General features: G+C 44.6%; 1 protein-coding gene across 1 annotated transcript; it reads right to left on the bottom strand.

Moving 5' to 3' along the window:
* Window positions 1-370: 370 nt before the first annotated feature.
* LOC135210176 (CCA tRNA nucleotidyltransferase 1, mitochondrial-like) lies at window positions 371-23,701 on the bottom strand. Its single transcript, XM_064243006.1, has 2 exons — window positions 23,477-23,701; window positions 371-1,720 (listed from the first exon to the last, which is right to left on the bottom strand). The coding sequence occupies exons 1-2, from the start codon at window positions 23,546-23,548 to the stop codon at window positions 461-463; spliced, it is 1,332 nt and encodes a 443-aa protein (XP_064099076.1). The 5' UTR covers window positions 23,549-23,701; the 3' UTR covers window positions 371-460.
* Window positions 23,702-25,285: the final 1,584 nt, after the last annotated feature.

The raw sequence follows: 25,285 nt of genomic DNA, 5'->3' as shown, positions 1-25,285 counted from the left end.
AATAGTATGTAAATAAATCATATGACCATTAACTTCAAGACATAATCATTATTCAAAGTACGTAGTAATAGCAAACTAATGAAAAATTAAGTAGTACCAGGTCATACAGAAAAAATAATCTTTTAAAGTGAATTTGATAATTTAAAATTTACTTAGGATTGTATATAAATTCCATCTTTGAATACAACATTATTGTGATAAAAAAATAAAATACATTTTTATACAAATTAATATGTGCACTTTTTAAATCTTTAAATCTTTCCACTATCACACAAGTTTAGTACTGACCCTATTATACAGTCAAGTACACATTTCCTTACTTAGGCACTCTTTTATTTGAACACAGAATAGGAAATAAAAAAATTAAATGTTGGTGTAAGAAATTTATATACATATAAAAGAATTTATCAATACCTGACAAGAGCATATAATTCCTAAAGTTAAACATGAAGTTTAGCTATTAACTTGAATAACATGATACATCTAAAAGATTCAGCAGTTCATCAGCAGTCAGGGTAAAATCTGATTTTTTCCACTCATATATCAAGTCACTCATAGCATTCTTGATCTTTTTTCTTGGTACACCTTTATCTGATATCATATTTCCATTCACAGGAAACTTAGGAATTTCCCAGGCATCCAACTCATGTAGGAAATCCACTTTACATGCATATTTCAAAAGTTCCCTCACGAATGAGAGAGCAACATCTTTGTTCCTTCTTTCTCCTATCACCAAATCAACTACAAGATCTTGAATCTCCTTGAAAGAGTTAGCTTTCATTGCCATGTCTCTTTGTTCCATAATAAATAACATTGTTTCTCTTTCACGCTTCGAACATTTTATCCTTGCTACAAATGTAACAAATTCCTCTTCACTTGAAAATCCAGCAGCTAATAGAGTCATGTGATGTATATCTGATGTAGGGATATTTGCTTCTTCACACCTTTTGTATATTCGTCTTAAATTATCACAGTCAAATGTTTCTGGGAATCCAATGTAGGGTCCTACACCACATTCTACCATTTTTACTAAGAGTTCACCACCAAACCTTCCATTTACTATCTTCTGCACTTCCACCCAAATTCTTTCCCCTGCTATCCTTCTGAGACCTTCCACGTTTCTTTTAATACTTTCTAAAACTTCTACATTATGGTTGTCAGGACTATCTGCGATACGACCATAAAATCTGAAGTAACGCAATATCCTTAAGTAGTCTTCCTGGATACGCTTGTCAGCATCACCAACAAAAGTGACAATCTTTCTTTCTAAGTGCTTACTACCCTCAAAATAGTCATAAACTGTCCCATCCAAACCTAGAAACATGGCATTGATAGTTAAATCCCTCCTATTAGCATCTAATTGCCAATCCTTTGTGAATTCCACTTCAGCATGGCGACCATCTGTTTCAACATCAATCCTCAATGTGGTGCACTCAAAATTTTCTTCCTCAAGACGTGCTGTCACTGTTCCATGTTTTTCCCCGCCTGTGTTTACCATCCTCACACCTTCCTCTTCAAACATTTTCTTCATTTCTTCAGGAGTGGCAGTTGTGGCAAAGTCCAGATCATGGGGCGTCTTTCCCATCAACAAATCCCGCACAGCTCCACCTGCAATACGAATCTCAAACCCATGCTTCAAAAATAGGCTGGACAACTGCTTCACCCCTGGACTCAAAACAGAGTCCACCTGACTACTGCTCAACTTCATGATATGCAAGAACTGAAAAAAAAAAAAGACTATAAGAACGGAGTAAAAAAAATCACACATTTCTTAAAGTAACTTGTATTTTATCTTAGTATTCAAACCAGGGCATTCTATGTAGGAGTATTCCTCAGCGCAAGCACAGAACTTTCAGCCATGGCAGAGAAACCCAAGACCTTAAACCAGAAGACCTGGAAAAGGGGTGTGATATCCCTTCATTACAGTTTACTTGTTTGGTTTTATGCACAGCCCTCTACAGGGATGATTCCCTCTCTGATGGGCCCTTGTATGTTTTCAAAATACAGGCAGTCCCCGGCTTACGACAGGGGTTCCGTTCTTGAGACGCACCGTAAGCCGAAAATTGTTGTAAGCCGGAAAATCATAAAAAATCCTAGGAAAACGTTACTTTTATGCTTTGAGTGTATTAAAAACTATGTAAACTGCATTTTTATTACATTTTTCATCCAAAAAAAACTTCAAATATTGATTATTTTGCTTTTTAGGAATCATATTTATTCCATCCGATTGGCGTTGAAAGCGTCATAACCCTGGAACACACGTCGTAAACCTGGAAATAATTTCTAATGAATATAATTGAAAAGTGTTGTAACCTCAGAACGTCGTAAGCTGAACCCGTCGTAATCTGGGGACTGCCTGTAAGTTGCTTCTTATATTTTAATAATTCTTTTAGTGTTTTCTCATCAGCATCGTAGCTCCTGCAGAACAGGAGATTCTTTAGTTCATTTGTAAATTTGCTTTCTTCTTATATGATCGTCATTTCAGTCGGCATTTTGTTGTACAGTCTTGGTACGCAATGTTCAAATGCTCTCTCACCTGACTTATATGTTGGTTCGCTGTATATTTTAGTGCCTTAAAGACTATAAAAAGTATGTACATATTCTGTACTTTATTCTTTCTTCTATAGGGAGCCAATGTAGCTCAATTAGTGCTGGGGTTATTTTGTCATGGTAACTTAGTTTGGCGGCTCTATTTTGTACTCCTTGCAATCTTTTAGTAGGTTGTTAGGGAGACCATAGCATATAACACTGCAGTAGTTAAGCCTCGAAAGTATTTGGCTACAAACTGCTGTTTTCAGAGTATCTTCTTATAAATATTTTCTAATAAAAACAATGTTTTAAATATGATAAGTTACAGGTTTTTACAATATGCAATATATGGTTTTTCACTGACCATTTATTATTGATAAATACTTCAAGTTCCTCACTACTGCTACAATGTTTATGGATGATGAGCCAATAGTTATTCTTTTGAAGCGTTCATACTTTCATAGTTCACTATCAGATCCAAATAGCATACACTGTTTTGTCTTCATTGAATTTTAGTTTCTTCGCCGACATCCATTTTTTTATGTTTCATTATTGCATCAATTTTACTAAAGGCATCTTCTACCGTTTTGAGAGGAAAATAGAACTGAGTATCATCAGCAAATAATTTATAACTAACCTTGTGCTTGTTTAGAATTCTAGATAATTAATTTGTGTAAATGCCAAATAGCAGTGGACCCAGGATGCTGCCTTGGGGCACTACATTTGATATAACCACTGTAACCTTCCTGTTTTCTATGTAACTTTTGTACCATTTGAACAATCATCTTCAATACCCACTGTTCTCAGGTCTTCAAGCAGCATATAGTGGTCAACTATGTCAAATGCTGCACTTAGGTTGAGCATAACCAGGATACCACATTTTTTATTTGCCATAATTTTTATTATATCATTTGTAATTGTAATTGTCCACAGATCTGTCGGCAACATCCTTAAGATAGAAAGAGGTGAACGTGGATTGGCATAACCAAGTACGTACTACCAGCACTCAGCACTCTATGTACAACCAAGTTCTTTTTGAAAGCCAGAGAGGGACCAATACCCCTAACGTCACGCGCTCCAGCCTGCACAGACGTGGTGGCGGAATCATCAAGAGCCAAGTATGCCTGTCTGATGGCTTCCCGTATCCAAAAAGAAATAGTATTCTTAGACACCTCTTTCTTCGTACGGCCTGTGCTAACTAAAAGTCTGCGGCAGCCTAGTTTAAGGTGCTGAGTCCTTTGAAGATAGCAACAAAGGGTCCAGACAAGGCACAACAAAAGCTCTTGAGCATCACCACCTACAAAGTCATTCAGCGATGGAATGGAAAACAAAGTGAACCTGTCATTGTGCACAGAGGGATTTTGGGTCTTGGCCATGAATTCTGGGACAAATTCGAAGGACACCAACCCCCAACCCCTGCTGTGCTTCACATCATAGCTCAGACAATGGAGCTCTCCTACCCTCTTCGAAGATGCCAAGGCCGGAAGGAAAACTGTCTTGAGCGTCGAGTTCTTGTCAGATGAGCGACGCAAGGGCTCATATTGACTCTTAGTGAAGCTCTTGAGAACCAAGGAAACATCCCACATCGGAGGCTTGAGCTCTCTAGGAGAACTCGACTGCTCAAACCCCTTAACTAGCAAGTAAAGTTCCCAGGAAGAGATGTCGATACCTCTAAGGTGTAACACCAAACTCAGGGCCACCCTGTAGCCTCTAATGGCAGAAAAGGACAAACGTTTCTCGTTTCTGAGGAAGGTTAAAAAGTCTGCTATTCGCTGAATAGGGATTGCAAGTGAAAAAAACCCGTTTACGACACCAATCACAGTAGATCGCCCATTTGCCTTGGTAAACCGCAGAGGTCGACTTTTTGAGACTGCTGGACATATATATGCCCTGCTGTTCTCTGAGAAAAGCCTCTCGCTCAGAGGAGATACTTGATAGCCTCCAATCTGTGAAGAGACAGGGATTCTACATGGGGCTGACACAGGAGAAGTCACCAAGGGGTAATCTCCCTCGGAGCCTCTGACAACAACGACAGCAGATCTGGGAACCATTCCACCTGAGGCCACAGAGGGGCTACCAAAGTCATCCTGAGACCCTGCGAACTCATTTGCCTGTTCAGAACTTGACAGATCAAACAACACGGAGGGAAGGCATACACCTCCAGGTTGTCCCAAGGATGTTGGAATGCGTCCTCTGCTAATACTAAAGGATCTGGGACCACTGAACAGAATATCTCCAGCTTCCTGTTGAAGCGAGTCGCAAAAAGGTCCAGCATGGGTCTCCCCTAAACCTGGAAAAGCTTGTCTGCTATCGCTTGATAAAGGGACCACTCTGTGCCTAGGATCTGATCCCGCCGACTGAGTTTGTCTGCGACCACATTCCGTTTGCCTGGGATATACCTGGCTGAGAGCTCTACCGAATTGCTGACTGCCCACTGGTGAACCTCGAACGGTCAAGGCGTGAAGTTGACGAGAAACCAGGCCTCCCTGTTTGTTCACATAGGCTACCACCATGGTGTTGTCCAACATAGGAACGACAGAATGACCTTCTACCTTCTCCCGAAACTCCTTCAGACCCAGGAAGGCTGACTTCAACTCCAAGACGTTGATATGTTGCTGCTTGTCCTCCAAACTCCAAACGCCTGAAGCGATGAGGCCGCCTAAATGAGCCCCCAACCTGCGAGGGAGGCGTCTGAGAACAGAAGGAAGTCCGGTGGAAGAGAACGTAGAGGGACACCCTTCGAAAGATTCTGGTCGTCCAACCACCAACGAAGGTCTTCTCTCACTTCCAGAGACAGAGGAACCTTTAACAAGGGTGAGTCCCCGCCGGAGACTAGAATTTTCCCAGTCTCCACTGCAGAGACCGAAGATGAAGACGCCCATGAGGGACCAGCTTCTCCAGGGAAGACAACACTCCCAGAAGAACCTGCCACTGATGAGCTGACTGATGTGGTTCCGACTGGAAGTTGCGCGCCACCATCCGCAACTTCTCCAATCTCTGATCCAACGGAAAAACTTTTGCCACTGTCGTATCGATGACCATGCCCAGGTAGAGAATCCTTTGACCAGGCACGAGGTTTGACTCTCCCTGGTTGACTAATATGCCCAGTTCCAGACAGAACCGAAGTAGATGATCCCTGTACTGCAGCAACTTTTCCCTGGAAACTGCCAAGACCATCCAATCATCGAGGTACCTCAGCAAACGGATCCCCTGAGCATGGACCCAATTTGACACAAGAGAGAAGACCCTTGTGAACCCTTGAGGGGCTGTTGTCAGCCCGAAGCATAGGACAATTAACTCGAAGACCTTGTCCCCAAGAGAGAAGCGAAGGAACTTCTTGGACGTCAGACGAACAGGGATTTGGAAGTATGCGTCCCTTAAGTCTATCAACAGCATGAAGTCGCCTTCCCTCACGGCTGCCAACACCAAATGCAGGGTCTCCATCTTGAACTGTGTCTTCCTGATAAAGTGATTCAAGGTGGATAAGTCGATCACAGGTCTCCATCCTCCCGACGCCTTGGGCACCAAGAAGATGGGACTGTAAAACCCCGGAGACGGACGCACCACTTCCTCTATCGCATCCTTGTCCAGCATCTTCTGCACTTCCTACCTAAGAGCCAAGAACTTCAGAGAATCTGGAGGATATGCCTTCCTGAGCTGCAGTTTGTCTGACAGAGGAGGAGAGAAGTCGAATGGCAGTAGGTACCCCACCCCAATGGGTGTGCAGATTTAGCACATGGAATGGAAAGTTTATCAACATGTTATTGTTAGTGTACAATAAGGTTTTGTACATACTTACCTGGCAGATATATACTTAGCTATACGTCTCTGACGTCACGACAGAATTCAAAACTCGCGGCACACGCGACAGGTAGGTCAGGTGATCTACCTTACCCGCCGCTGGGTGGCGGCTGTAAGAACCAATCTCCCTTTCCAGTCAGAATTTTTCTCTTCCACCTGTCTCCTGAGGGAGGCTGGGAGGGCCATCAATCGTATATATCTGCCAGGTAAGTATGTACAAAACCTTATTGTATACTAACAATAACATTTTTGTACATGAACTTTCCTGTCAGATATATACTTAGCTGATTGACACCCTTAGTGGAGGGAAAGAGACAGCAATATTAATATGGAAAAAAGGGGGAAACAACACCTGTTGTAGGATGTAAAATACAACCTTGGTTCTTACCTGTTTAGGCAGAAGACTTCGTAGATACTGTCTATTAGTCTGCGTTGCCTGAAGAGCTTCAGCGAGGGCGTGACCTACAGCTGACAGACTCTTTGGGTCTATCAAAGGGATTTGGTATCCGCTTACTTGATAGAATCCGAGCAGGATCTTGTCAAAGGGGATTCGCCCTCTTATATGACAGAACCTAACCACTATCATTGCAAGGAGCTCAAACATAAACCGATCACCTAACCAATCTAATCATTGTTAGACATACGACATGAAAGAGATGCCTACCCGCATGCTCTTTCAAACAACCAAAAAACTTACAACCTAAACAAGGGGGAAAAAATATACTACAAAGGATATGTCTCAGCTCTGCCCCAGCACCGAATCCGCCGATACGTACAGGCCTAACGCGAAGCACTTTTCATACGTGATTTTGACGTCTCTCAGATAGTGGTTTGCGAAGACTGAGTTGCAACGCCAGAATGTTGCTTTCATAATATTACTCAGGGATATGTTTTTATTGAAAGTTAATGAAGTGGCAATAGCTCTTACCTCATGCGCTTTGACCTTCAGAAGCTTGAATTGACTTTCATCACATATCGCATGTGCTTCTTTCACCAGGCTTCTGATGAAGAAAGAAAGCGCATTCTTCGAAAGAGCCCTCCTTGGATCTCTTACAGAGCACCAAAGGTTGACATCATTGCCCTTAAGTTTCTTCTTTCTCTGAAGATAAAACTTTAAACTTCGTACTGGGCAAAGTGACCTCTCTGCTTCCTCGCCTACTAAGGCAGACAAACCTCGGACTTCAAAACTCCTAGGCCAAGGATTTGAGGGGTTCTCGTTCTTAGCCAAGAACGAAGGCAGGAATGCACAGATCGCTGCATCTCCTCTGAACCCCACTTTCCCTTCTATTGCATGGAGTTCACTAATCCTCTTTGCGGAAGCCAATGCCATGAGAAAAAGTGTCTTCCTCGTGAGGTCTCTAAAAGAGGCAGACTGAGGCGGTTCGAACTTAGGAGACCTAAGGAAGCGTAGCACTACATCCAGATTCAACTCGGAATCTCTGGCGAAACCTTTTTGGATGTTTCAAAAGATCTTATTAGATCATGAAGGTCTTTGTCTTCTGAAATGTTTAAGTCTCTGTGCCTAAACACAGCAGCCAGCATGCTACGATAACCTTTAATGGTTGATACCGCCAGTCCACTTTTTTCCCTAAGGAAAAGTAAGAAGTCTGTTATTTGGGTTACAGAGGTACTAGAAGAGGAAAAGTGATGGTTCCTACACCACCGTCGAAAGACGTCCCACTTCAATTGGTAGACTCTAAGGGTAGAGGGCCTTCTTGCTGCTGCGATAGCAGTTGCAGCTCTTGCAGAAAACCCTCTCGTTCTGACCAAACTTTTGACAGTCTGAAGCCAGTCAGACCGAGAGCGGGGAGGTTTCTGTGATACCTGTCGAAGTGGGGTTGTCTGAGCAGATCGATCCTCTGTGGTAATGTTCTCGGAATATCTACTAACCATTCCAGTACCTCTGTGAACCATACTTGTGCGGGCCAGAAAGGGGCTATCAGCGTCATCCTTGCTGCCTCCGATTCTGCAAACTTCTTGAGAGTTTCTCCCAGTATCTTGAAGGGAGGAAAAGCGTACATGTCTAGGCCCTTCCAATCTAGGAGAAAAGCATCTATTGACACTGCCCTCGGGTCCGATATCGGAGAGCAGTAGTTGCCTATCCTCGCATTCTTGGCTGTGGCGAAGAGGTCTATGTGAGGCCTGCCCCAAAGTCTCCACAGGTCCTGGCAAACATCCTCGTGAGAGTCATCCGTCCGGCGCAGGACTTGATCTTTCCTGCTTAGGAGGTCTGCTCTGACGTTCTTTTCTCCCTGTACGAACCTGGTAAGGAGACAAATCTTCCTTTCCTCTGCCCACAGCAGAAGTTCTTTTGCAAAAAAAAAAATGTCTCGTACAGGGAGAAGGAGTGAGTCCCCCCTTGCTTCCTGATGTATGCCAGGGCCGTGGTGTTGTCTGAGTTTATCTGAACTGCCGAAGCTAGGACGTAGGGCTCGAATGCTTTCAAAGCTAGCCAAACAGCCATCAGCTCTTTCTTGTTGATGTGCCAGGTCACCTGTTCTTTCTTCCAGGCGCCTGACACTTCTCTTGAGCCGAGCGTTGCTCCCCAACCTGTTTCCGACGCGTCGGAATACAACACTTGGTTGGGGTTCGGAATGTGAAGGGACATCCCTTCTGCAACCTGAGAGGGTTCGCCCACCAAGAGAGGTCCTTCTTGATTTCTCTTGAAATCTTGAAGGAGAACTCTAGGTTTTGAGAATGACACCGCCAGTTTCGATGTAGAAAGAACTGGAGAGGTCTGAGGTGCAACCTTCCTAGAGAAAGGAATTGCTCCAACGAGGAGAGTGTCCCCAACAAACTCATCCACTCCCTCGCTGTGCATACGTCTTTCTCTAGGAAGGCTTTGACTTTCTCTGACCCTCGGGCTATCCTTTCTGGAGAAGGAAAAGCCCGAAAATCCAGAGAAACCATCCGAATCCCCAGATAGATACAATCTTGACTGGGGATTAACTGAGACTTTTGAAAGTCAACAATAGTCCCAGAGAACTCGCCATGAAAAGGGTCTTTTGTAGGTCCTCCAAACATCTTTTCTGTGACTTGGCTCTGATCAGCCAGTCGTCAAGTAAAGGGGACACCCTGACTCCCTCCAAATGTAGCCATCTTGCTACATTTTTCATTAGTCCTGTGAAGACCTGAGGGGCTGTTGAAAGGCCGAAACACAAGGCCCTGAATTGGAATATCCTTCCTCCCATCATGAACCTGAGGTATTTCCTTGAAGAAGGATGGATCGGCACATGGAAGTAAGCGTCCTGAAGATCTAGGGACACCATCCAATCCCTTGGACGAAGAGCCGCCAACACTGAGGATGTCGTTCTCCTGGCGAAACTTCCTCCTTTTCTACAAAGAAATTCAGGGCGCTTACATCCAGAACCGGTCTCCATCCTCCTGAGGCTTTTGGAACTAGAAACAGGCGGTTGTAAAAGCCCGCTGAGCATGGGTCGCCTCACTAGCTCTATAGCCTCTTTCTCTAAACATTTGTCTCTACTGCCTGCGTTAGAGCGTGGCTCATGATGGGATCCTGTACCTGGCCACCAACTCCCTCGGAGTCGTCGTCAAAGGTGGTCTTTCTGTAAAAGGAATCAGATATCCTTTCCGGATAAATCGAGAGGGACCAGTTGTTCCGCTCCTCTGATGTCTGGAGGACTACTTTCCTACTTCTTCGCTCTGGATGAGCGCGAGAAGGATCTTCCTCTCTTGAAGGGTCTATTACCTCTTGAGGTAGAGGCTCTAGAAGGAGGGCCCCCTCGAAAGGGCTCCTGTCTAGCTGGAGTCTCCTTCTTAGTCTTCGTCTGGAAGGGGGTCCTAGGTTTCCGGGCAGACTGAGCGAGCATGTCTTGAGTAGCCTTCGCAGAGATAGCTCCTGAGATGTCCTGGATTATCTTCTTTGGGAAGAGAAGCGGCGAGAGTTGCGAATAGAGTAGCGAGGCTCTTTGAGCATGAGAGACAGACTTTGTAAGAAAAGAGCAGAAGACTGATCTTTTCTTAAGAACCCCTGCTCCAAACAGGGAGGCTACTTCGCTTGATCCATCTCTAACTGCCTTATCCATGCAAGTCAGTACACTGTTGAGATCCTCGGGCAAAATGGAATCCGGGTTCTGAGTCTTTTAGCCAAGACCCCAAAGACCAGTCAAGGAAGTTGAAGACTTCCAAGACTCTGAACATTCCCTTCAACCAGGTGGTCGAGCTCGTTCATAGCCCAGGTAGTCTTAGCCGACAAGAGGGCCGAGCGTCGTGAGGCATCCACCAGTGAAGAGAAGTCTGCGTCTGCAGATGACGGCAGACCCAGGCCTAGGGGTTCTCCAGACTCATACCAGAAGCCTAGTCTGCCCGTAAGCTTGGAAGGAGGGAAAGAAAATACAGTCTTCCCTTTCTCCTCCTTAGAAAGAAGCCAATCACCAAAACCTCTCAAAGCCTTCTTCATCGAGATGGTTGGCTTCATCCTCACACAGGAGGAAACCTTCGTCTTCTTAGAAGTCGAGAATAACGAGAGAGGAGAAGGAGGAGCGACGGGAGTAAGAGCGTCTCCAAACTCTTGAAGAAGGAGGTCTGTCAGGATCTTGTAGGACGAGACCGAAGAATCCTTAACCAAGTCCTCTTCTGAAGGTTCCAATTCATCCACCGAAGAACCTTCGGCTTCTTTACGAGAGCAGCTGGACTTCTCTAAAGAAGTGCGTCTATCTAGTGATGAGTGTCTGGCAGCCGTCTGGCGCCTATCAGGGGAAGCCAAAGCTTCGGGAGAGCTCCTATCGAATGCGTCTTTCCTACTCCGATGAGTGAGTCCTCTGTGATCCTGCAGTCTGCTCCTAGATACACGGGAGTCCAAAGGGGAGCGCCTGCTAGGAGAGGAGCCTACTATGCTCACAGCGCCCTAACAGAATCCATGCGCCTGTCAAAAGGAGAGCGGCTGCTGGCGAACTGCGCCTAAAATGAGGAGAACGCCTGCAAGGCTCTTGGCGCCTACCAACAGGAGAGCGAATCCCTGGAGAAGATCGCCTACTCGGAGACAGGCGTCTACCATGATCCACATACTTAGATCGAGACGCGTGGGTCTCTGCAAAAGCTAGTCTCTCAGCCGAGACATTTCTTTCAGGCTCTTTACGCCTGACCTGAACAGAGCGGCTAACAGGTGAACCGCGCCTATCAGGAGAGAAGCGCCTATCTTCCGCACAGCGCTTGGCAGCGGGAGAGCGGCTACTTGGGGAGTAGCGCCTACCAGGCTCTAGGCGCCTAACATAAGGAGAGATCCTGTCTCTGGAAGCGTCCATGTATGAGGAGGCTCTCTTATTCGGAGATTGGAGGTTCTTCGGAAAGGAGCGAGAAGACGAAGCTGTGCGCTTATCTTTAGACGAGCGCCTACTAGGCGCTAGATCCCTTTCTACTGGAGAAATGAAGTCGCCAGGAGAAAGCTTCTTGGGCGATTGTCGCCTGGAAGACGACAGGCGTCTGCCGAGGGAAGAGCGCCTCATTCCATCCGCTGTTACAGGAGAGAGAGCCGCCTCCGACTGAGAAGGCAAAGCAGGCGAAGGTAGCCTAGACTTCTTGACGGGGAGAGAGACGTCCTTCTTACGACGCGTACCTCCAGCCAAGGAGCCCGCCAGAGCCGAAATCTGAGCTTGCAGCCCCGCAAGAATCCGAGCTGGAGATCTTGCAAAATCCTCCACAGGGGATGAGGATCGAAGCCTACTCTGAGGCGAGAACTCCTGATCCCTCCTGGGTTTCTTGATCTCCACTTCAGGCTCTTCCGGAAAACATTCCGGGCTGGAAGGAAAGGCGCAAGGAGCCTTCCAGGCTCTCTTCAACGGTCGAGATGAATCCGAGGCGCTCCATCCTCTTCTAGGCGAAGGTGATGAAGAAGAAGAGAAGCATTGGCGAAACACCTCCTTCTTGGAGCGAACAAAGGCAGCCTGGGAACGAACATCAGGATCTACCGAGGGGACGCCTGATCGGTGGGAGTTCTCCCTAACCTTCCTGCGGCTGTTGACTTTCCTCCTCCACTGGGACTGGGAGTCTGGAAGAGGTCTAGGCCTGGAAGCATTAAGGAGCTGATCAGACGCACCCTCCACTGCACTGGGGTCACTGCACAAATCACCTTCACTATTACTCTTACCTTGCAACGAACGAATTTTCTTCTCCATGCTAAGGATCGTGGCTCTCATGGTTGCCACTTCCGAAGGCGTATCTTTAGGTTCGATGCAGGGAGCAGGAGCTGAAACGGGAGAAGGATCTAGTGCTACAACAGGATTGTCTACTTCTACCTCGCTAATACCGAGATTACTAGAAACTTCTAGACAAGCTTTTCTCACCCTGTCTTTCTCCAACTTCCTCAAGTAGGAAGAAAGAGACTTCCATTCACCCTCATCCAAACTTTCAACACTCATTACACGGGTTAATAAGGAACATTCTTTACCCCTACATTTCAAGCATACTGTGTGAGGGTCTACCGTAGCTTTCGGTAGCCTCACCTTGCATTCATCCATAGAGCACACCCTAAACATAGAAGATTTCTTAACCTCTACATCAGACATCTTGAAATCAAAGAAAAATCCAAACCAATAGCCAAAAACAATCCACAAGCGCGTATGCCAAGCCAACAAGATCAGGTACTTCACCGAAAGTCAGTCCAAATAAAATCCAAGGCAACGAGAATCGAATAAAGCTGTCAGGAGGTAACAACCACAGTGTAGTCGACACCGGCGACAGAAAAATTCTTGACTGGAAAGGGAGATGGTTCTTACAGCCGACCACCAGCGGCGGGTAAGGTAGATCACCTGACCTACCTGTCGCGTGTGCCGCGAGTTTGAATTCTGTCGTGACGTCAGAGACGTATAGCTAAGTATATATCTGACAGGAAAGTTCATGTACAAAAACAAGCGACTCCGCAAACATCGAGATGGCGTCAATCTTCTAAATCGTTGGTGTTATAAGCAAAAATTTCAAAAGCATCATGGAGGTATTTTTGCACTGCGCATGGCTAGACTTTCATTAACCTCTGTTTAATCTTAAAATATGACCTTAATTTCCAACTTTGGAGAAAATACTTACTTCGAAAGGATAGTAGAGGTCTTGAGCTGTTGCTCTCACCGCAAATGACTCGTGACTGGTGCCCATCTCCGGTGGCAGGATGTGTTAAAGTACTTTTTCGAAGGGTGGTTCCACACACGGTGAAAACTGGATCAGCTAGTCCAGTCAGTTGTTTCCCCTATTATCTGCCTACCTAGTGGCTCAAAATAGGATTCTATAAAAAAAAGGGATTTTGACAAGGAAAAATCTATTTCTGGCAACGACCTGTGTCGCCCTGTGAAATGGTTCCTTGATACTATTTCTGAAGAATAAATATTGCTATTCATCCTAGAGAAAAAAGAAACAATATAATGCCAAGATAAATGGCTCGCTCACTTCTTATAGAAGTGTCGGTATAGTAAGGAGCGAGTGGAATCACTACCAGAGGTCCCTTGCCATTTAGCTTCTTCCTTCGACAAAACCCCAACCCCGAACTACGGAGGAGCCGTGCTACAGCTCCCGGTCTACTACTACCGTGAGCGCCTCCGACGCCTGAGACGTCATTCCTGAAGATAGCCTCCAAGCTTGGGTAAGCTGGGTGAGGATAATCTACTACAGGGTGGGGTTTCACAGGGCGACACAGGTCGTTGCCCAGAAATAGATTTTTCCTTCGTCAAAAAAATCCCTTTTTCTGGGCTTGACCTGTGTCGGCCTGTGAAATAGTACCAGAGAATGCCAAACACCAAGCTTGAGGAACAGTACAGATAAATTAAGAAGGTAAAGTTAAACACTTGTAAGGTTAATAGTATAATAATCAACTAAAATTACAGTCTTACCCTAAGGGGAAGTATAAGCCCTAAACACGGGTTATCACTTAAAATTAGTTAGCCTAACAACAAACAATAACAATACAGGTTAGGCAAAGACAAGATATAAGTTGATATATACAAAAGAATGGAACTGAATTCCGATTAGAATGATGAACAAAAGCAAACTCAAGGTAACCCGCCCAATACATGGAGGCGACTAAACAATAAGTAAGGGTGCAATGGGGCAGGTAGAAGGGAAGGCTACAATTAAGTTATAGTAAAAATTAAGAATCGGAGGAAAACTGTGTTTCCAGCTGCCACTGCTGGAAATTTGAGGGCTTCTAAGGGTTTTAGGTAGTGCCGTTTGAAACTGTCGGAGATTTCCAGCCTGTATACTTCTTAAGATCGTCAAAATTCATGTGTTGGAAATAATTAATAAATGTGGCCACCGCCTAACATCGTGGGCCCGAGGAAAGGACTCTGGATTGGCCTGTTTAATGAAGTATAAAATTTGTTGCCTGATCCTTTTAGGGATAAAGTACCACCTCCCTTCCTAATAAGAACAATGGGCCTGAAGATTTCAGAGTTGTTCTGCTTAGGTAGGCTCTTAAGAGTTGACAGGACAAAGGGAAATGTCTTGAGGTAGTGGTAGGATTTTCCACGAGGACCATCTGTCCTGTGGGTCTTCATTTTTGGCTAGAAAATGGCGATCTGGGGATCAAGATAGACTTCCCCTGAGAGGAACTCAATGTGGCCTGGTTCCCTTGATAAAGCTGACAGTTCTGATATTCTAGCTCCGGAGGCTAAACTTAATAAGAATAGGGTTTTCCTCAGGAGGGATATATAATTGCAAGAGTCATTGTTAATGTCCGAGGCCAGTTTGAGGACCATCATTTAAGAACCAAGAGGACTGATTTAGGTCTCGTTGATGGTCTTAATCTAGCACAAGCTTTTGGTGGATGGACGTAAAGTACGAATCCGTAAGGTCTATGCTAAAACCAAATTGGAAGATCTTTTTTAAGAGCTGATTTGGTCGTAGTGATAGTGCTTGCTGCTAAGCCTTTCTCAAACAATGATCTGAAGAAAGTTATGGCTAGGTTCGTTGTCATGACTTGAGAATTTGACAACTTAAGGAACTCTGCTAGTTTCTTGACAGATGAATCATATTGTCGGAGAGTAGATTCTCTTTATCTGATTCCAAGAATGAGATATTCTGGGGATCAATTTCTGCATTCCTCATGGCTGCGAATTTTCAGAAAATCCATAAAGTTATGGGTTTTCTGAATTCTTGAGAAGCGGACAGTCTGAGTTTGCACTAACTGGGTTAGTTTGGGGTTGGGAATCCGTAGTGGTCGGAGTCTCAACTCTAGGAGTAGAGGGAACCAATTGCTCTTGGGGCCAGTTGGGAGCTACTAGAGCTACTTGGCCTTTGAATGTCCTGAGTTTGTCTAAAACTTTCATGAGAAGGTTCACCGGAGGGAAGAGGTAAATATTCTTCCATTCGTTCCAATCGAGGATCATTGCATCCGTAGCGTATGCTAGAGGATCGAGGTTGGGTGCCACGTAACAAGGGAGTTTGTGGTTTGACTCCGTGGCGAAGAGGTCTACTTGGAGTCCGGGGACTTGTGACTGATCCAATTGAATGAACTCCTGTCCAGTGTCCACTCCGATTCCAACGGAGCGGAAGCGTGATAGAGCGTCTGCTACTACGTTCTTGACTCCTGCCCAGGTGAGTGGCTGACAGGTGCCATTTGTTTTTGCATGCCATAGAAAAGATGGCTATCATGACATGGTTCAAGTGGCTTGACTTGGATCCGCCCCTGTTGATGCAGTGTACTACTACTGCACTGTCCAGAACAAAAAACTAATTTGAAATGAGAGTTCTTGGGCGGACGGAGTCGTTTCAGTGTGAGGATACTGCCATGGCCTCCAGTGCATTGATATGTAGCTGGCGGAATGGTTAAACGACCCAGTTCCTTAACCTTTGAACTTTTTCGTACTAGTATCCTCCCCACCCTGTTAGTGAGGCGTCTGTGTGGATCACTAATGATGGAGGGGGAAACTGTAGAGGAATTGCTTTTGAAAGGTTCTTTGTCTCCGTCCAGGGGCGGAGACGTTTCCGTAAGATTGCTGGGATAAAGGGCTAGTTTGTCCCGTGATCTGCAATTCGCTCTTGAGCGCCATACTCTGTTTATATCTTTGAGTTTGGCTCTGAGCAGAACGTCTGTGACTGATGCAAACTGGAGTGAGCCCAGGATCCTCTCCTGGCAACCTCCTGGATGTTTGTTGTCGTTTGAGAAATTGTTTTGTAGCTCTTGCAATTTCTTTCCTTTTCAACGACGGAATTGATAGTGTGCGCGATTGTAAGTCCCACTGAAGGCCTAACCCACTGGAATCGAGATTCCGGTGTTAGTCTGGACTTGGTTTTGTTTATTTTGAAAACCTAAATGTTCCAGGAATTTGATCACTCTGACCGTTGCTTCTTTGCATTCTTTGGGGTTCTTTGCCCAAATAAGCCAATCGTCCAGATAAGCCACTAACATTATTCCCTGTTTCCTTAGCTCTTGCACTACTGCTTCCGCCAATTTGGTGAAGATCCTGGGGGCTATGTTGAGCCCGAATGGCATTACCTTGAAGGAGTAGGATCTGTTGCCTAGTTTGAAGCCTAGGAATGGACGGAGTGTCTGGCTATGGGACATGATAGTAGGCATCTGTAAGATCTATAGAGGTTGTGACGGCCCCACGGGGAAGTAAGGTCGTACCTGCGAAACGGTCAGCATCCTGAACTTGTCGCAATGAATGAATAAGTTCAGATGGGACAAGTCTAAGATTGAGTTCTTCGGTTTACCGAGTCTTTCTTTGGCACGCTGAACAAGCGTCCTTGAAATTTTAAATTGTTGACTCTTGAGACTACTCCTTTGAGAAGGATGGTCTTCGGTATACTCTACCAATTCCGTTGTTGGTGCTTGATAGAATCTGTTGGTTGGAGGAGGGCCCTCTAGCCAACTCCAACCTAGTCCCTTTGTTACTATACTTTGAGCCCAAGGGCTGAACCCCCCCCCACCGCTGGCGGAAGAGGTACAGCCTCCCTCCTACCTTGGGATTCTCACTGCTGGTTTGCCGAGGGGCGGCCACCTCTTGCTCCTCGGAAACCTCTTCCCCTGTTAGCAGCCCTGCCGGATCCTCTGAATCGAGAGGCACCTCTTGCTCTACTGCCCTCTCGCAAAACCTATTGAAAGCCTGAAAGTTCTGGCTTTCATAGTTGGAATTGTAGGCTGGCGAGACAGCAAAGGAAGTGGAGGGTTGAGATTGCTGGGACTGAGGGGTCAGAAACAAGGTATTGTGTTGACCTTCGACGATGGTTGCCCTTGTGATGCTGGGACTGCCTGAACCAACGTTTGTTGAGAAGGCTGGAAGGGAGAGAACTTCCTTGGTTTCTTCTTGTTCCTTGGGTTAGGACCAGAAGATTCCTGCCTCCGCTTTGCTACCAGTCCCACCTGACTTTGAGGCACTGGTTGACCTTAGAAGCCTCATGAAGACTTCTGCTACTACTGGTGCTGGAAAGAGGTCCGTTCCCCAAATTGAGGAAGCAATCAGTTTATTCGGTTCAGGCGGATAGTAGCTTCCGCCAGAACGTGCTTCCTACAATTTCTCCTGGCTATGAGGAAGTCGTAAAGGTCACACTGCATGGTGTGCAGCAGACCTTTAGCCAAAACTTTAAATAACGGCTCTTGTTGGTATACAAGAGCCGTCATCTCCGCCATAGTCATGGAGGAAAGGGATCTCGCGAGCCTAGTCCGGGCGTCGTACTCCATCTGGATGAGAGAGTCCGACAACCTGGGGAGTCTCTCACTAAAGAGAGAGGTGGCACAGTCCGCCTTTAGCCTTTTAGTTTTCCTACTGAGAAAGTAGGAACTGCCCCTTCGAAGTAACGTCTCGGAGCCTGGGACTAAGAGAGAGGTGGGTTCCGTCTCTCGTAGTTGAGGCAGGGGCTCGTCTTTCAGGGCGGCCTGAAAGGTTAGTTGCTTCCACTACCTTAAGGGTCAGTGGTAGCGGAGTCCCTTCCACCGGAGTAAAAAATGGTGAAAGGACTCCTAAAGGCTGTGATGCGGGTGTTTTCACACCCCCATTCTTCCAGACTTCTCATTAGAGTCTGCTGTGCCTGTTCCCTCGGAAGGATCACTGTTTCCTTGGGAACCTTGTCCTCTCTCATCATCGCGCTTCCGTTAGTCGGACGTAGCCAATGAATGGTGGTTGAAGGTCTCTGGGGTGGAACTCGAAGTCCTCACGCCTTCGAGTTCCTATGCCTTCGATTGTCAACATTCCGTTGACAAACGGGGCATACGAAGCGATCCTCCAAGGGTTGGCCGCCTTGAATTCCGGCAGTTGGCTGGAATCTGGCATTGGAAGAGGAGAAAGGTGGCACAGATAGAGGGGAACCTGCCGCAATCGAGGTTTGGATCCCGGCGATGGCATTCTCCTGAGCGGCCAGCCGTTCCGCCAGCGATTGGATCGACTGGCCGGAAGACGTAACAGAACTGGAGAGCTGGAGAGCACCGAGCCGACCTTGTTGTCAACCAAGGCCCCTACGATCACTCCACCTGCTCCAGAATGTTAGCCGAAAAGGATTCGGGATCAAAAAGAGGGACTTGAGCCCGATCCTTACGTGATCTATGTTTGGGGGACCTCGACGCAGAGGAAGAGGCCCTCCCTTGACCTAACTGATCCGGGGTGGGTTGAGCCGGAGTTATAGTGTCTGTCAGGATGACCGATTTCTTGGGGAGAGACTTTTTAAGTTTCTCTCGGTCATCTTAGCCTTGGGGATCACTGAAGTAGCCTTAGACGGACAGACCGCTGCTCTTCAGTGAAGCCCAGGAAAGAAGTGGAAGTAGAAGGATCAGTAGAAGGTGATGGAGAAAGGGAATTCAGGAAAGGGCCCTGAGAACCCACAGGAGCTGCCCCTACTACACCCTTACCTGTACCCATGGAGTCAATAGCCATGGGTTCAACGTCGAGGTTCATTGCCGCAACGTCTTCTGCAACGTCCTCTGGGAAATCCCCCTCCTGTAGGGAGATCATGACTTGAAGGTCGGCCAGCAAAGGGGTGCGGCCGCTATCGGGTCCACCACTGATCCTTTCTTGGCTCCTGGGAATATTAGGTCCGCCATATCCTGGGTAAGAATGTAGGGGCGGCCCTTAGAATTCCGGCCAAAACCCCCTACCCAAGCTTTGAGAGTCGACAAAGCTTTCTTCTTCTTACATCAGAACCCTGTAAAAAAGGGTCTAGAGTTAGGGAGAGGATAGGGGAGGAATGTCTGTTGTGTTGAGATTATATGAATATGTGTCTCATATGTGAAAGGTATAATATAACAACAAGTATTCCAGGTGACGAATGATAAGAAAGTGCTAAGAAACTTACTACTAGTGAGGCATCTCCTACTAGCAAGTAGCAGGTTTGGCAAGCTTCATGATGCCAAACGATAAAATCCTCCACTTTCACTGCACATCCTGCATGAGAACGGCATACTATATGGCCGCACAGGTCTTGGAGGATGGCACTGCACCCAATCTCCTGGCACAACATCTGTAAGTCAAAGGATACATGAGTACCAATGACAACCTCCGGTGGAATAATATGCAAACTATCCGTGGGTGCCGGAGTAGGACCGACGGATGAGATCTACGTATGAATATTACGTAGAAAAAAATTACGAGGGGGAAGAAAGTCTCTGCCTCCGCCTAAGCTCACTTGTCATATGACTAAAAATAGACTCCGTAGGGCCCGGAGTTCTCCGATATGGCCCGGAGTTAATTAATATTGAGTGAGCAATGTCAAACTTCTAACCAGCAAGGGATAGTACGAGAGGCGGAAATAAAAACCCCCCGGGAGTAACGCAAAGATTCTAAACATTAAATAACACAAAATAAAACAAAATAAAAACCCCTTATATCAGTAAGTGCTCGTGTGAACTATCCTAAGTGGATAGGAAACCCAGTGGTTCCCTCCCCCCCTCTCTATGTTTCGGTAGCGGCGGATAGACACCTGCCGGACTGAACTGAGGGGGAAAGAGTAGGGAAGAAGTGGGGTAGGGAGCCCTCCCCTGAGCGGCCAGTTAAGGACGGAGAAGAAGGGGGGAGGATGGTCCCGAGCCCCCGAGGCACGTGACGAGTGAGAGTACCAGTAGGGGAGGGGAGATCCCCACCAGTCCCGTGAGTCACCCCTCTCATGCAGACTCGGACGCTAGCTGTGAGAAACGAGTCATCACCCAGCGACGTGGATGGCAATGTATGGAGGGGGGGGAATGGGGGGACGGGAGGGGGACCCCGTAACCGGGTGGCTCACCGTGATAAACCGGTGGTCTTCCCAGCCAGGTAAAAGATACGAGGTGGGGAAGAACCGTCGGAACAACATCAATATCACTGATATAAATAGGATTATAATAATCAATCAAATAAAATTAAAGCGATATCTTAAAGCTAGACTAACACGGGGAACACGAAGCTAAGCAAACAGAAAATTAGGTTAATCGCCGATCCGAAGAAAGGGGTATGTTAGCCTAATTTAACCTCTAGTTCAAAGAAAAACGGGGGCAGGCTAATCACCAATCGACAATTGGGGTATGAAAGCCTAACTTAACGGTAAAATAAATTATAACAGGGAAGCTAATCGCCATACCGAAGCATGGTGTATGTTAGCCAACCTAGTACCTATAAATATTAAAGGTAATCAGGAAACTAGAGAAGGAAAGAGAGAACATCAGAATAATTAAGATGATATGACTCTCAATCGTGACTGATAAAACTCCTAACAATGTAAGGCGTAGCTAGACTAAGGTCCGAACGTGCGGTCGGAGCGTGCCCCGTGGAGGGCCGAAACTAAAAAAACTAAACTGCATAAAGATATAGAGACTATGTATAAGTAACCATATCTAAAGTTACTGAGAAAAAGGGAAATCTCTAACGGTATGGAAGACCGAAAGAGATAACCCGTACCGCCATGCGGTCGAGGGGCATACCGGCCGATAAGGCTCCGAATATGTATAAAACACGAAGATCATCATAAAATGAGATCAGTAACCCCAAACAGTACTTAACTTAGAAGCAGAAGTTGAAGACATCTTGAAAATAAATCCAAATAAATCCAAATAGAGCGAAACACAGCACCGAAAAATTTTAACGTTTGGTGTAACGCGCGCTATCGAAGGAATGTAGTCTCAGGCGTCGGAGGCGCTCACGGTAGTAGTAGACCGGGAGCTGTAGCACGGCTCCTCCGTAGTTCGGGGTTTTGTCGAAGGAAGAAGCTAAATGGCAAGGGACCTCTGGTAGTGATTCCACTCGCTCCTTACTATACCGACACTTTCTATAAGAAGTGAGCGAGCCATTTATCTTGGCATTATATTGTTTCTTTTTTCTCTAGGATGAATAGCAATATTTATTCTTCGAAATAGTATCAAAGGAACCATTTCACAGGCCGACACAGGTCAAGCCCAGAAAGTAAATTTCCATAAAAATACCTAATGCACCCATACCTACTAGGTACTTAGATTCACCAAAAAATGCTCTTTTGGGGTCCTTCGTCCCCTCGGCCAGCTCAGGGCATGTCGCCCTATGTTAGTTAAGGTAGGTAAAATCTGGCTAGGTCAGGACCTGGCATTAGGGGGAAACACCGCAGTGGATCCATCGTCATCGCATGGATCAGCCTTACTCACTCGATATTTAATTGGTGAAACAAGAATACAATTACATTTTTAAGCATATTATTCAAAAGACTGAAGTTTCGTCAACATAATGTGATATATGAAAGCCCCATACGAACTAAAATAGGCATGTGAGGTCTTCATAAAATGTGTTTTCAAGGCAGTTTTGAAATCCAATATGGTGTCCACCGACTGAGGTGCCGTTCATAACCACAAAGGATCCATCATCTTTCCCAGCCTTCTCAACACTCATCTGAACAATGTTAACGTATATATGTAATGTTCATTGATCTTACTCAAGATTGCAGTTGTAATCAGCACAATAACACAACATTTTGTTGCCTATATTAGTGAAAGTATGAAACTTCTTATTCCCGGGGTCATGGTGTGAACTGAAATTCATTTTTACATTGTAAGTGGTGGTTTTATCCTTACTGCCATCACAACTGAAACTCCACAGTGCTTATTTGATTGTAATTATACATGTTTGAACTAAGTTGTGGCTCCTGGTTCCTAAGCGCTCACTCCACAAACACAGTTGCGGGCAGCACACGACTACACAGTTTATGAGGTGCAAAGCTTTATTCCCTTAATTGTTTACTTTACTCATTATTTAGTTTAACTTTACTTTGTTACTTCAAAATGTTTATTTATTCAAGTCTATTATCCCTTTTTTGCAACCAAATTAACCCGAAAAATTAGAGACATTTCTAAAGTAGATACGAGCAGACCGCAAAATGACAAACCATAAAAGAGCATGAACAACACTGTAGGTACTGTTCACAGCAAAACTGTCAATATTTGAGTCAGGAATCTATTTACTTTTTCAACAATGAATATTTTCAAATTAATAATCATGAATATGTAAAAAATTTATGCAATTCATGACCTTATACTGCCGCTTAACTATTTATTTCAATAATTATCTAATGCACGATTCATCTTCTTCTTCTACCAAAGAATCATAGTTTCCTTGGATAAGCCGTGGTTGGTGTTTTTGTTTACGATTTTTGTGAAGAAAGTGCCCCAGCATACTATATGGGTACAAGTGGTGTGCGGATTTAGCACATGGAATGGGAAGTTTATTGGCACAAGCGGCTCCGCAAACATCGAGATGGCGTCAATCTTCTGAATATTTGGAGTTGTAAGTAAAAATTTTGAAAGTGTCATGGGGGTATGTGTGCACTGCGTAGAGCCAGACTTTCATTAACCTCTGTTTAATCTTAAAATATGACCTTAATTTCTAACTTTGGAGAAAATACTTACTTCGAAAGGAGAGTATAGGTCTCAAGCTCTTGATCTCACCACCAACAACTTGTGACCATCTCCGGTGTCAGGTACTTTCTCGGAGGGTGGATCCACACGCGGTGAAAACTGGATTACCTACCTAGTCCAGTCGATTGTTCCCCCTACTAGAAAGGATACTTAGGTACCCTAGATCTACCCTTTGATAAACTGCCTGGACAGAAGTGTCTCAGGCTATAGTAGCTAAATCTACCTAATAGCTAGGTAGTTAGTTAGTAGGCTAGCTAGCTAGTTGTCACAATCATTGTCTTTCCAGAGAAGGTACAGCTGGCTAGTAGGCTACCTACCTACCTACTACATACGTACTGTAAATCTGCAATGCGTAATGAAACTCACCTGTCTTGAGATAGTATTGAATGCCTTGAATTTCGTTTGTTGCGTAATATAACGAAAGGCGACTGACAACATGACCAAATAACAGAACTACATAGCATATAGGTAAAAGAGTTACACCATAGCTGTAGTAGTTGTAGAAGGGACTTTTCTTTGAAACGGCTCCCTTCCGCGTTTTATTCCTCCTTTTCTTTGTATATGTTATAGTTACACCACGTTTACACATCAGAGTAGGTGGGTAGGGCTTTTCCTATATAACATCTCGGTTGCTTAAGTCCTTTGTTTTTTCGCATAAGTGACGGATAGCGATATAAGGAGATTAGTACCTAGAATCCAACACATCTGGAGAATGAGTAAGCTTCCCAAACAAGCATAAACATGGGTAAAATTTAAGAGGTTTACAAAAAGATTCAGTCCAACTGCTCAGACACATAAACAAAACAATTAAATGATAATACATGGCGGCAATTGATCACATTCACACCTATGGTAAATACAAACTTATTCACAGAACATATAAAACATACATATACAAAGAAAATGTCTATGAGGCAACTGATTTGTATTTAAGTCTGTGATTGTATCTTTGAGGTTATTTTAAACATGTTACAAATACAAGGGTCTAAATGAAACAGGCCACGATTAATACTAAAATTACAACGGAAAGTAAGTTGTATAATGGCAGATTCTAAAAGATTTCGTCATAAGATATCTTTGTAATTTTAATATTAGTCGTGGCCCGTTTCATTTAGACCCTTGTATTTGTAACATGTTTAAGAATGACCTCAAAGATACAATCACAGAATTAAATACAAATTAGTTGTCTCATAGATATTTTCTTTGTATATGTATGTTTAATATGATTCGTAAATAAGTTTTTATTTACCAAAGGTTTCATTGAATGTGGTCAATTGCCGCCTGTATTATCCGTTAATTGCCTTGTCCCTGTATCTGAGCAGTTGGACTTATTCTTTTCGTAAACCTCTTCAATTCGTTTCTTTAAAAGGAACTGGACCTTTTGTCAATCCTGTTATGTCCGTTTATATATGGTTACCTGTACTGTGTTTCTCATTGTTCTGATCAGTCTTGCCTTTAGTGAAGGGTCGTTAAGACCGAAAGATCTCAAGCAGTTCTCTATTTTCATTTTCTTCCATGGCATCGTTTTTTTATGCAGTAGCATCACGTCTTATATATATTTACACACATATATATATATTATATATATATATATATATATATATATATATTATATAATATATATATATATATATAAAGATAAAGCCACGAAGGAAAAATAAACGAGGAGTCTGCGAGATCTTTCGACTTAAAAGCCCTTTTACTGAAGCAGTAAAGGGCTTTTAAGTCGAAAGATCTCGCAGACTCCTTCGTTTATTTTTCCTTCGTGGCATTTATCTTTATTTATGGATTTATCACGTTCCTAACTTTCGTGATTCTGTTATACATATATATATATATCTATATATATATATATATATATATATATATATATATATATGTGTGTGTGTGTGTGTGTGTGTGTGTGTGTGTGTGTGCAGCTATATGTATGTATACCAACGCACACACACATATCACTCAAGTATTGAGTGTTCATGGACTTCATTGTAGCTACTATTACAGTAGCACGTGAGATATTCTACAAGATTTTGAAGATTGCCGATGCGCTTCAATATTATTTGACTTTCCAAATACAACTGTGTGAAAAAAAAACCGTTAAAAGACATACAATAATTTTGGCAGTGTTCTGGGACTTGCTAGGGCATACATTTTTTAAAGTCTGAATATGGAGCCCAA

This window comes from Macrobrachium nipponense, chromosome 39 (genome assembly GCF_015104395.2).
Source record: "Macrobrachium nipponense isolate FS-2020 chromosome 39, ASM1510439v2, whole genome shotgun sequence".
NCBI lineage: Eukaryota > Metazoa > Arthropoda > Malacostraca > Decapoda > Palaemonidae > Macrobrachium > Macrobrachium nipponense.
The sequence above is the reverse complement of the archived record's forward strand: the minus strand, read 5'-3'. Positions and strand labels throughout refer to the sequence as shown.